General features: G+C 43.1%; 1 protein-coding gene across 2 annotated transcripts; it reads left to right on the top strand.

The window, feature by feature from the left end:
• Positions 1 to 5,986: 5,986 nt before the first annotated feature.
• LOC127322162 (uncharacterized) lies at positions 5,987 to 11,477 on the top strand. 2 transcript variants are annotated; one of them, XM_051351111.2, is made up of 13 exons: positions 5,987 to 6,155; positions 6,273 to 6,341; positions 6,639 to 6,806; positions 7,384 to 7,515; positions 7,930 to 8,069; positions 8,149 to 8,277; positions 8,412 to 8,537; positions 9,070 to 9,222; positions 9,935 to 10,066; positions 10,155 to 10,256; positions 10,412 to 10,582; positions 10,682 to 10,761; positions 11,067 to 11,477. In XM_051351111.2, the coding sequence occupies exons 1-13, from the start codon at positions 6,002 to 6,004 to the stop codon at positions 11,128 to 11,130; spliced, it is 1,620 nt and encodes a 539-aa protein (XP_051207071.1). In that variant the 5' UTR covers positions 5,987 to 6,001; the 3' UTR covers positions 11,131 to 11,477. The 2 variants fall into 2 exon arrangements, with proteins under 2 accessions (XP_051207071.1, XP_051207072.1); XM_051351112.2 differs by lacking the exons at positions 5,987 to 6,155; positions 6,273 to 6,341 and adding an exon at positions 6,357 to 6,522.
• Positions 11,478 to 13,746: the final 2,269 nt, after the last annotated feature.

The following is a 13,746-nucleotide window of genomic DNA, read 5'->3' as shown; positions in this document are numbered from 1 at the left end:
TCATCATATGACAAGTGTTCTAGATTTCACATATTAGTAACTATGATGAACAATTTCACTCATAATTTTATCCATCAATTCATGACAACTTTTTGAGACCATGTCTCAGACATGCTAGGCTCATAAAGTTTAACCTTAGTATTCGCATGTGCAAATCAGGCTTGCACCCATTGTAAGCACACGTAGAATCTATAACACCCGATCATCACGTGATGCTTCGAAACGACGAGTCTTAGCAATGGTGCATATTAAGGATGATAACTTCATGGATATGCGAATATCATTAGTGCCCCAATAGCTGGAGGATTGTGACGTCTTGCGTCTTCAACCTTCATACATTCCCATAAAACTTATGAGTTTATGTAGTCTCACCAAATTATATTCTATCATCTTGCAATAAGGTCTTAGATATCACATATATCTCATACCTTGATTATTTCAAAACTAAATTTTCAGCTCCTTATTTTTCAAACATATTTGAACTTTCAAGTTTCATGGAGACAAGATAACTTTAGGTACTAATTGAAACCATAGCTCTTTGAATCAACAATGTGAGGTTTACTAAAAGTTTGCAATAGGACTTAATCAACTCTTGATTCTTTAACAATACGGTACCAATCCGTAAAGTTTCTTGTCGATTTTAACAAAGATTTCTATCTCAATAACAAGACTAGCGCATAGTAGTAAACGGATGCCAATACTACAAAATTAATTCAAAATACTACTCAGACTATGTTTATGATAATTAGTTCATGTTTTAATCTAATTACTAATGAACTCCCACTTAATACAACATCCCTCATAGTTGTTAAGTGGTACACGATCCACATCTACTACACCAAAACCGATCATCACGTGAGATGATGTAGCTTCAATGGTGAACATCAACATGTTGATCATATCATCCATATGACTCGTGTTCAACCTTTCGGTTTCCGTTGTCCCGAGGCCATGTCTGTACATGCTAGGCTCGTCAAGCAAACCCAAGTATTCCGCGTGCAGTAACATGGCTTACACTGTTGTATGTCGAGTTTATCACACCCGATCATCACGAGATGCTTCAAAACGTCGAACAATGCAACGGTGCATACGAGGGAAGAACACTTTATTATCTTGATATTAATGTGAGGGATCATCTTATAATGCTACCGTCGTGATCTAAGCAAAATAAGATGCATAAAAGGATTAACATCACATGCAGTTCATATGTGATATGATATGGCCCTTTTGTCTTTGCGCCTTCGATCTTCATCTCTAAAGCACGGACATGATCTCCATCATCAACGGGCATGATCTCCATCATCGTCGGCGTAGCGTCAAGGTTCATGGCGCCGTCTTCATGGTTGTTCACCTCATGTAGCAACTATTACAACATCTTTGAAATACTACTCAACATGAAAATTAAAGACAACCATAAGGCTCCTGCCGGTTGCCACAATACAATAATGATCATCTCATACATATTCATCATCACATTATGGCCATATCACATCACCAAACCCTGCAAAAACAAGTTAGACGCTCTCTAATTTGGTTTGCATATTTTACGTGGTTTAGGGTTTTCGTTATAGATCTAATCTACCTACGAACATGAACCACAACGTTGATACTAATGTTTTCAATAGAAGAGTAAATTGAATCTTCACTATAGTAGGAGAGACAGACACCCGCAAAGCCTCTTATGCAATACAAGTTGCATGTCAAACGAGGAACAAGTCTCATGAACGCGGTCATGTAAAGTTAGTCCGAGCCGCTTCATCCCACTATGCCACAAAGATGCAAAGTACTCAAACTAAAGATAACAAGAGCATCAACGCCCACAAACCATTGTGTTCTACTCGTGCAACCATCTATGCATAGACACGGCTCTGATACCACTGTAGGATAACGTTGCATAGAAAACAAAAATTTTCCTACCGCGAACACGCAATCCAAGCCAAGATGCAATCTAGAAGACGGTAGCAACGAGGGGGTATCGAGTCTCACCCTTGAAGAGATTCCAAAGCCTACAAGATGAGGCTCTTGTTGCTGCGGTAGACGATCACTTGCCGCTTGCAAAAGCGCGTAGAAGATCTTGATCACGATCGGTTCCGGCGCCACGAACGGGCAGCACCTCCGTACTCGGTCACACGTTCGGTTGTTGATGAAGACGACGTCCACCTCCCCGTTCCAGCGGGCAGCGGAAGTAGTAGCTCCTCTTGAATCCGACAGCACGACGGCGTGGTGTCGGTGGCGGTGTAGAAGTCCGGCGGAGCTTCGCTAAGCTACGCGGGAAATATGAAGTGGAGGAGCAAAGCTAGGGTTTGGGAGGGGTGGCCGGCCACTCTAGGGGCGCGGCCAAGCTATGGTCTTTTGGGGTGGCCGGCCCCCTCCCTTGGCCCCTCATTATATAGGTGGATCCCAAGTGTTGGTGTCCAAGTCTTCGAATAAGACCCGAAACCAAAACCTTCCATAGGAGGGGGCAAACCTAGCCCAACTAGGACTCCCACCCAAAGGTGGGATTCCCACCTCCCATGTGGGGGTTGGCCGGCCCCTATGGTGGAGTCCACTTGGGACTCCACCCCCACTAGGGCTGGCCGGCCATGGAGGTGGAGTCCCTTGTGGACTCCACCTTCCTTGGTGGTTTCTTCCGGACTTTTCTAGAACCTTCTAGAACCTTCCATAGAACCTTCCGCGACATTTTAATTCACATAAAATGACATCCTATATATGAATCTTATTCTCCGGACCATTCCGGAACTCCTCGTGATGTCCGGGATCTCATCCGGGACTCCGAACAAATATTCGAACTCCATTCCATAATTCAAGTGCTACCATTTCAACATCCAACTTTAAGTGTGTCACCCTACGGTTCGAGAACTATGCGGACATGGTTGAGTACTCACTCCGACCAATAACCAATAGCGGGATCTGGAGATCCATAATGGCTCCCACATATTCAACGATGACTTTAGTGATCGAATGAACCATTCACATACATTATCAATTCCCTTTGTCTCGCGATATTTTACTTGTCCGAGGTTTGATCTTCGGTATCACTCTATACCTTGTTCAACCTCGTCTCCTGACAAGTACTCTTTACTCGTACCGTGGTATGTGGTCTCTTATGAACTCATTCATATGCTTGCAAGACATTAGACGACATTCCACCGAGAGGGCCCAGAGTATATCTATCCGTCATCGGGATGGACAAATCCCACTGTTGATCCATATGCCTCAACTCATACTTTCCGGATACTTAATCCCACCTTTATAGCCACCCATTTACGCAGTGGTGTTTGGTGTAATCAAAGTACCTTTCCGGTATAAGTGATTTACATGATCTCATGGTCATAAGGACTAGGTAACTATGTATCGAAAGCTTATAGCAAATAACTTAATGACGAGATCTTATGCTACGCTTAATTGGGTGTGTCCATTACATCATTCATACAATGACATAACCTTGTTATTAATAACATCCAATGTTCATGATTATGAAACTAATCATCCATTAATCAACAAGCTAGTTAAGAGGCATACCAGGGACTTCTTTGTTTGTCTACATATCACACATGTACTAATGTTTTGGTTAATACAATTATAGCATGATATATAAACATTTATCATAAACATAAAGATATAAATAATAACCACTTTATTATTGCCTCTAGGGCATATCTCCTTCACTGCATTCATCTCATATGCTTTACAATAGTATGATCAAGATTATGTAAATAGCATGTCACTTCAGAAATTATCTTTGTTATCGTTTACCTACTCGAGGACGAGTAGGAACTAAGCTTGGAGATGCTGATACGTCTCCAATGTATCGATAATTTCTTATGTTCCATGCTTGTTTTATGACAATACCTACATGTTTTGTTCACACTTTATGATGATTTTATGCGTTTTCCGGAACTAACCTATTGACGAGATGTCGAAGTGCCAGTTCCTGTTTTCTGCTGTTTTTTGGTTTCAGAAATCTTACACAGGAAATATTCTCGGAATTGGACGAAATCAATGCCCAGCATCTTATTTTTCCCGGAAGGTTCCAAAGCACCGAAGAAGGGCCAGAGAGGAGCCAGGGGGCCCCACACGCCAGGGCGGCGCGGCCAAGGGGGGGGCGCCCCCTGGTGTGTGGAGCCCCCAGACCCCTTCCGACTCCGTTTCTTCGCCTATATAAGTCGTCGTGACCTAAAACTTCGAGGGGAATAAGCCACGATACGAGAAAAGTTCCAGAGCCGCCGCCATCGCGAAGCCAAGATTCGGGGGACAGAAGTCTCTGTTCCGGCACGCCGCCGGGACGGGGAAGTGCCCCCGGAAGGCATCTCCATCGACACCACCGCCATCTTCATCACCGCTGCTGTCTCCTATGATGAGGAAGGAGTAGTTCTCCCTCGAGGCTAAGGATTGTACCGGTAGCTATGTGGTTAATCTCTCTCCCATGTACTTCAATACAATGATCTCATGAGCTGCCTTACATGATTGAGATCCATATGATGAGCTTTGTAATCTAGATATCGTTATGCTATTCAAGTGGATTTTACTTATGTGATCTCCGGAGACTCCTTGTCCCACGTGTGTAAAGGTGACAGTGTGTGCACCGTGTGGGTCTCTTAGGCTATATTTCACAGAATACTTGTTCACTGGGTTATGATTTGAGTTGGATGTCTCTATGAAATTGTGGTGTGTTAGTACCTTCTATGAATGCTCACAGTGACAGCGTGGGGTGTTTATTAGTACTTGGAAATACATCTTTAAGGTTTACCTACATGATGAATTAGTGTTCGTTATCCTGCCAGAGAGTAATTCAGAATAGCATAGTGAAGTGCTTATATTTATATTCCTTTATGATAGCATTGTTGAGAGTGTCCACTAGTGAAAGTATGATCCCTAGGCCTTGTTTCTAAGCATTGAAACACCGTATCCAACAAGTTCTGTTACATGTTTGCTTGCTGCCATCTTTATTTCAGATTGCTATTACCACTCATATTCATCCATATTACTTGTATTTCACTATCTCTTCTCCGAACTAGTGCACCTATACATCTGACAAGTGTATTTGGTGTGTTGGGGACACAAGAGACTTCTTGTATCGTGATTGCAGGGTTGCTTGAGAGGGATATCTTTAACCTCTTCCTCCCTGAGTTCGATAAACCTTGGGTGATTCACTTAAGGGAAACTTGCTGCTGTTCTACAAACCTCTGCTCTTGGGGGCCCAACACTGTCTACAGGAATAGAAGCGTACGTAGACATCAAGGATCGCCGGCCATTTCCGCCGCCGCCACCCACGAAATCGCCTCTCACGAACCAGGAGGAGAAAGGAAAACAACGCTACGTCCTGTGTGATTTCTGCGGTGTTAATACAGAGCGATAGGGGGGTGGGTGGACCTGTTCGCAATTATCTGGTTTCTTTAATGCTGCAACGAAAACCATCATCTTCCGCCTAGAAACCGCCACGTGTTGCATCCACATTTAATTGTATGAGTTGTGCACCCACCGTACAACGTTTTGTACCAGCGGAACACAGTTTCAAAGTCGTTGTATGAAAATGCACATGGAGGACAAGTCGTCATATGAATGGTGTAATTACATCTATTTTTGAAGTAGACTAGATTAGAAAATAAAGTGAGTGGACCTACACATAAAAATAGATTAGATGTAAACTAAAGTAGATGAACCAAACAAAATACTTAAACACCTTACATTTTCAAACGGAGGGTGCACGCCTCCGGGGCAGGAGCGCCCCATTCGTGGCACGACACGGGTGCCGCGTAGCGGAGACCCCTCCCCACCTGCTCCCCGCTCCACCCCATCCGTCGGATCATCCATGTGGCGCCCGATCACGCTCCATCCCATTCCTGTGTCTATCTCTCTCCCCCCGGTTTCCCGCCCGCTCCCATCCCACCATAAAGCCTGCCGCGAGCCTTCCCGAAGCAGCAGCAGCATTCGGCCGCCACCACCACCACCACAGTCCAAACCCAATCCACACCAGCCTCCTAGGGTTCCGCGCGCATCCATGGCGAGGGGGAGGCGCCGCGCGGTCGCCGTCCATCCCGGCGGCGGCGGAGGCGGCGGGCGGGGCCGCGGCGGCGCGTTCGTCCCGGGCAGCAACGAGAGCATCTCCGCCAGCGTCGGCCACGTCGCCGCCCAGCTCGGGATGTGCAAAATGAGTAAGCCGCCGCCGATCTGCCGTCTCCCCCGCTCCTCTTTTCGGGAGATCCGTCCGGGCGGAGGTCCCTACCCGCGCGCGGCGTCTTGGGCTAATCTTTGTGTACTTTTGCTTACAGGTGCCCAGCAGAAGCAGACGATGAAGCGCATGATCGAGTCCTCGGACGTCGACCCCGAGCGCGCCCAAAGTCAGATCCCCCGCTCCCCTCCCTCTCCCCTTCCGAAATGCCACGGCTTTATTTCCGGTACTCTAGCTAGGGTTTGGTTCTAGCCGGTCTCTCTGCTGTTGCGACACTGCTCGTTCAGATGCGCTGACGCCTTCCGCTGTACAGTCGATAGGTAGCACCATCTCGTGATTCCGTGCGCAAGGTGCCCGTTTTCCCAGTCTTTCGAGCGCTTCGATTTTACTTCACAGCGCATAAGTCGTGACTGAAATTGCGGAAATTTCCTGAAGTTTTTTGCCTGACCGTGGTTCTTCTGTCAAGGGATGATGGAGGACATGGCTGGGAGCGACAGCGAGTCCACCGACTCGGGGGAGATGGAGGAGCTGGGGCCGCTGCATGAGGCGGCGGGCATGGGGAGGATGGACACCTGCAAGTACCTGGTGGAGGATCTTGGGTTTGACATCAATGCCGAGGCTAACGATGATTCGGGTATCAGCTTGCTCTCTCTCAAGTAGTCAACTGCTATTCTAAATGCTGTTGTGTACCGTTGACATGCTATTATTAGAAATCACAGGCAAACACTCATCATGTGGACTCATCGTTTGTTACTGTATATGCATAATAACTGGTTCCTTACTCGTGTTTATTTTGCTCACACTATTTCTCCCTTTATTGCCTCCTTTAATTTTACCCTGTTGAGTACCTTACTTAATGTGGTTTTCTTGAGCTGCTGTGCGAAGGCAAATGATTTAGGAATCCCTTCAATGATACTTCTTATCATTAACAATAGTACCTTATCCAGATACTTGCTGCAATCAATGTGGTTCTGCTTTTCATATTGCAGCCAATGTGATATAATGCATTTCTTTTATATAACTGATTGAAAAGCCCCCTTTGAGATACACATATACTGTGCTGTTGTTGGATTTTCATTTGTTGGAGTTATAGTTGCAGTCTGGTATGCCATGATGCATTTGTAGAACATTTGTGCCTCACGTTTTGTTGTGATAGCCTGGCAAGATGTATCTGAGCTGAGTAAACTGCTTGTTTGTCACACTCCTTGCAGGCATGACACCTTTGGTTTGTGCGGTGTCACGTGGCAAAGCAATTGCTGTGAGGTATTTGCTGGAGAAAGGCGCTGATCCGAATAAGGAAGACATCATAGGCTTTACTCCTCTGCACTATGCTACAAAGGAAGGTTCTCTTTCAGCGCCTATTCACATTTTTTATGTTTAATATTTTGTCACTGCATACACAAAATAGTTCCAATTACTGCTATATGTTGAGGTCCTCCCTGATCTGGTTACTATAAGTAATGGCCATCCACAGTTTGTGTTTAGACTGCATATTTATATGTTTGTACTCGAAGGATGAAATTGTATTACACATAAGTAACTTACACATAATTAATGTCCCTCTTGGATTAATGTTTCTTCACCATTTTTCGAATTGCTTTTCTGCCTGTTTGTACTTATTTTTCATAGTGCTGATCTATGATCTATGTTTGGCTTATTTTTTCTAGAATTAGATTAGAATGTCTAGAACAAATTATTTTCTAGAATGATCATTGTAATTGATGCAACTCCTTACATTTCTTTTTCAATAATACTAGGAAATGATGGACTGGTACGACTGTTGCTATCCAACGGTGCAAGTGTTAATGCATCCTCTTCTGAAGGGACGCCACTACATATGGCTGCATCTCATGGGAAGTCTGCCATCGTGCAGGTTTTGTTGCAGAACAATGCAGATGTAAGTATTTTGATATTTGATATCTGTACAATTATTATGCTTTTCATGGGAACTGACATATTTTCCTAAATACCTGTAGCCAAACAGGGTTTGTGCAGATTTAGGAACACCCATGACTGCTACAGTTCTTTCTGCTGCGGTTGCTTGTGTTATTCCTGGAAAAATTACCGAGTCTGCTGCTCTAAAGTGCATGAAGCTCCTTGTCAAGGTCTGTAGCCAGTTCACTTTTATTGTATCTTCAGTGCTACAAGAAATCCAATTTAGGCTTTGCTGGACTCCAGAATTTTATACGAATTGGAAATGTCCATTCACATTCATTTATTGCATTTATTTTATTCACAGGCTGGTGCTGATTTCAACTGTACAAATCCTGATACTCCATTGGTGATAGCAACCAGTAAGGACTTATCTGAATGTGTCAAGTACTTGTTGGAGGTCGGTGCAGATGCCAATATTCCGATCAACCATGTAAGCTCTTGACTCCTGCTACTTGCTTTCTTGATTGATATTATTCCTGTTGATATTGAATTGCCTAGTAAGACACCCATGATACAATATAGAACCATAAATCGATGTGATGCATAGTTTACTGAAGTAAATATGTCAAATTATTCTCTAAAAATATTGTGTCCGATTAAGTTATGGTGATGCTTCATTTATTGGTGGTGGCAGATGTGACGGTAGCTTGCTGCTATGCTTTATAGGTTTGTAACTTTGTATGTCCCCGCAAATTTTTTTTTCTATGTTGCACTTGCCATGGTTGAGATAAGTAAGTCCAGAGAAAGAGTAAACGGGTGGCCACCAACTTGAATCGTTATAGTTTGGATTAGGTAGGAAACTTGTGGTGATGATGTTCTATTGTTAACTCTTGCAGCCTGAGGCAATGTGTCTAGATGATTCCTGCTTTAGTGTGCCCGTTGTTGTTTTTAACATGCTAACTGGATGGAAACATGTTGCAATCATCGTTAGTAAATATCTTCTTGTTCTATTTTTATAACAGGGCGGTTCCACACCAATAGAAATTGCTGCAGATTCTGGAAGAAGAGAGCTCGTGGAGATTCTATTTCCCCACACTTACCCCCTTCATTCCGTGTCAAACTGGAGTGTTGAAGGGATCATTGCTCATGCAAAATCGAAGCAATTGAAGGAGAAGGTACAAGCTACATTATAAGTTCATTAAAAAATGTTTTAATTTGTGGAACCTTATATTTGTCCTGTTCCTGAGATATAAGTGTGATAATGTGATGTAAGATTCATGTCATTCGTTCTCTTTTGTCTTGGCAATGTTCTTTTCTCAGAAAAATCTGCCTAGCAGCTAAATAACAAATATGTAGAAATGGATGTGTAAAACTATCATGTCTTGAATAATGTGATATATTTAGTTTGTCAAAACTTCTTGTGGCCACTTAAAATCAGGAACTGATGAGCACAAATTGTATTGAAACTGTGGTCAACAGGGAACCACATGCAAAATAGATGCAGAGTCCTAGTTACCACTCTTGCGAAACAGAACATAAATAGGTTTTTACATATAGCATCATGATATTTACCCACACTGGGTCAGTAAAAGTATGTTATGTGACATACTCACTTGCCTTTTTTTTACCATTTCTAGGTGTTCTCTTTGCACAATTTTGCCAAACAGTTGCTTGGAGATGGAAGTACCATAGTTAGGGTTCAATTGTTTGTAACTAAACATGCCCATGAAGTGAAGTGGTTAAATTGTTGTTCTGAACTAAGTACTTGAGTATTTTCAATGTATATTCAAACTTATTTTGAACGTAAAGGTGTTACATTGAGCTTCTCCATGTTTGTTAACTTCACATATTTTGTATGGATATAACACACTGAACATTCTTATTAAGGATAAGAAACATGACAAAGACAACAAGGTTAAGCTGGAATCAGAGTCAGAAAAAACATCCAAGAAAGTGGAAGCAAACTCAGAAAAACCTTCCAAGAAAGTGGAGGCTAGTGCGTCGAAGTCCTCTGCCAAGGTACATAATTGCATAACTTCCATACTGGAAACGTTGCATTAGTCATTAGATGCATACCGCTAATATATATGTTTTCTTACTGTTACAGAACAAGGTATGTGATAAAGATGAGAAGGCAAAGCTGAAATCACTTGGTGCAAAAGCGGTAGAGGAGAAGGACTATGCTGCTGCAACAAAATTCTACAGTGAGGTAAATTGTTGTGGCTTCATGTCTTCCTACCAGAGAGCTATGTTTGCTCCATATTTGTAATAAATCATCGACTAGTCGTGGATGTGTATACTTCCCGTTTTGCTAGTTTGATTCTGGGATGACTGACTGCTTTTTGTGAATTTTGTTTGATGCAGGCAATCAAAGTGGATCCTGCAGATGCGGCACTTTATTCAAATAGGAGCCTTTGCCATCTGAAGAGTGGTAAAGCACAAGATGCTCTGGTGGATGCTAATGCTTCCATAAGGGTGCGGCCTGATTGGCCAAAAGGTTACTATCGGAAAGGAGCTGCCTTCATGGCGCTCAAGGTAAGATAAAGCTACAATTTGGTATTCTTTTACTGTTTTACATGTAAACCCCATGTGCCCATGTTGATAATGTGATTTGTGTTTTCTATTTGTCCTTAGGAGTACAAAGAAGCATGTGACGCTTTCATGGCTGCAGTGAAACTGGATCCTGAGAATGAGGAGATGCATGACGCATTTTGGTAAATCTTTTAATCTTGCCTTTCTTTCCTTGAACATCTCTTCTGAGATTTGCTTAAATATAACTGGTTTTTATCTAAATTATTCTGGTTAAAATTAATCAAGTGAGGCATGCTGTATGAATCCTATTGCCTGTATACTGCCATTACATATAGTTAGCGTTAACTGGTGCATTCTTATGCTGTATATCTAGTTGTGACATTATGTTTGGGCAGAAATGTGAGGGAGAACTTTGGAACAATATAAACTTGGCACAGCTTGAGCCCACCATAAATGTTTCTTAAAAGTCATGTCTGTCATTTTTCAGGGAGGCAGTTGTGGCATTGAAGAAGGATCATTCGTCTGGTTGCAGCGACGATTCATCTGACTAGGGCTGAAGGAGTGGGGTTCCTTTCTGGCAGCTTCTCATTCGTGTCTGTTTATTCATGTCTGATGAAGTGGCGGACTCTTTTTGTCTAATCGTGACTCAGTGCGGCGAAGTGGTGGTGAGCCTTGACGTGCTGTAACCCATCTGAGTCGTTAGGATACTGGTACTTTCTTTGTGTGAGATTGGCTGTTGCCTGTTGCTACATATGGCTGCTTGTGGAGCCAGGCAGTGTTCTAAAGATTTATTTGCTTTGTCTAGCTAATCATCCTTTGTTTGGATATGGTTTCTGGAATGTCTTGTGGTTTCTTTGCCAAACCACACGTTTTGCTGCTTTGGTAACCTGTGCTTTCACTTCCCCCGTGGCAAAAGTTAGGAGCATTTTCTCTCTTTTCATCTTTGCTGCCTCTGCAATTTTCTCTAAAATTCAGACTCAATAAGGAAACCGCTTGTTGGTATTATTAACCTATACCATATTCCAACTAACTCTGCTCTTAAAATCAGCCCTCAACATTTAACTCCTCAGCTTCAGCTAATTAACAATTTTTAACTTGTATGGCGTATGATAAGTAGATACCTGTTTCAGAAAATGAGAGAATTTTGAATAAATAAAATAGTATGTGAATTAGATATAGGTCTATAGTCCCAATTTCTAGAGCTGTGCCACTCCACCTCTATAACGGAACTTAAGTTGAGGTAAGTTTGTAGCTACAAGTAGGGGTGAAAATAGCGAACCAGTTTGTTTCATAAGGAGTATCGTTTTGACTAAAGGAAAAAAACGAATACAGAATAAAGAAACATAAAGATTGAATACACTACACATAAACACACATTGCCGTAGTGGGATATGTTTGGTTGGGTGTTGTAGTAGGATATGTTTGGTTGGATCTTTTTCTCAGAGATTGACAAGGGAATGGGCCAAATAGTACAACCATGAAAAGCCACAATAATACTGGAGTTTCACATCTGCTAGAAAACTTAGAATTGGTTTCGCTCGAAGCATCGAACCAACCAAGAAACCAATTCTAAGTTTCAAACTAATTAAAGTTTTATCTTTGAATTAAAATTACTCTACTCCCTTCATCTAAAAATAGGTGTATGAACTTTATCTAGATACAAATGTATCCCTATCTAAAATACATGTGTATCTAGACAAAAGTGAGACACATATTTTTAAATGTAGGTAGTATAAGAAATACACTGATATTTACACTATCATATGCAATAAGAGAGCATTTTATGACAAATGAAATTGGACTAATTTGGTGTTTTAGATTTTGATATACGTTTCTATAGAGTTCTTTAGATGTATAATTTATATACTACAGTTTTTTGAGACCTAACTTAAGTTTGACCTAATTCAAAGATATGACCTGGATGAATTTGAAATGGGGGATAATATAAAAATATTTTACTAAAAAGTGACTTCCACACACGCACAATCACACATAAAAAGATACTACTAGGAATGACACCCGGAGGGTATGACCGTATGAGTATGGGTGAAGCTATCCCATACCCATACCGTTGCTCAATTTTACCCATCACCCATACATCAACGGTATATGTTTTTCACATACATTCAGGGGCTGTTTGGTTCAGTGGCTATCCACTGGATGGCAAGGCGCCGCCGAGCACCGCTGTGAGCACGAGCTGTGGCCAGAACGCGACGCCCAACGGAGATCACGACGCCGACACGGAGCTTTCTCAAGCGCCACCCTCCCATCGCCCGCGCGCACTCTCTTCTTCCTGCCGACAGCCTGCTCGACGAAATGCCCCGTGTCAACGCCGTCTCCTCAGCGACGCCTACTCCTGCCAAGGCCGTCCGTCCGACGCCTCTCTGGAGACCTTCAACCCGAGTGCTCGTCAGCTCTCCCGGAGCGTGTTCGTCTCCGAGCCGCTCGTCATCATGTACGCCAGGTGCGGCGACATGGGACTGTTGTTTGACGCCGACGTCTCGTGGAACTCGCTGGTCTCCGGGTACGTGTGAGCCGGTGCGTGCGAGGATATGCTCATGGTTGTTTGTTTGCTCTGATGCGCTGCTCTGGTATTTGATTGAATTATTCCGCGCGCTCTTGGCAGCGTCATCAAGTCTTGCTCTGCTAGTGGTGACAGTGTGATGAGGTATATCGCGGCAATGGTTCAGAATGTGGTTGTGCTCAACGCCATGATTTCGGGGCTGTGTCGCGACGAGGCTGCAGTTGGTTAAGAAAGTTGTGAGAGAAGCCTCCTCAAGTCTGTATTCATAGGTACATAGTCACGTTTGGAGCCTACTGAGATCACATACTCCAGCGTGATAAGAGCGTTTAACTTGGCAGCCAGGTGACCTTGAATTCAGCAAACAGATAGACGGGCAAGTGCTGAAGCAGTGTTTCAAGGGAGATTACTTCACTGGGAGTGCACTCGTTGACTTGTACTTCAAGTCTGGATGTATGGAAGATGGATTCAGGTGTTCCAGATCAGGATGTTGTCACCTGGACAGTGATGATTTCGGGGTTGAGATTTTTGAGAGGGCACGTTGTTCCATGAATTACTAGGTCCATCCTTCCACCGTATACATCCAGAGTGATGAATGCATGTGCCAGTTTGGCTGTTGCAAGGACTGGTGAGCAGGTTCAGTGCT

Source organism: Lolium perenne, chromosome 4 (assembly GCF_019359855.2).
Source record: "Lolium perenne isolate Kyuss_39 chromosome 4, Kyuss_2.0, whole genome shotgun sequence".
Classification (NCBI taxonomy): Eukaryota; Viridiplantae; Streptophyta; class Magnoliopsida; order Poales; family Poaceae; genus Lolium; species Lolium perenne.
This window is presented reverse-complemented; position numbering and strand designations above follow the sequence as displayed.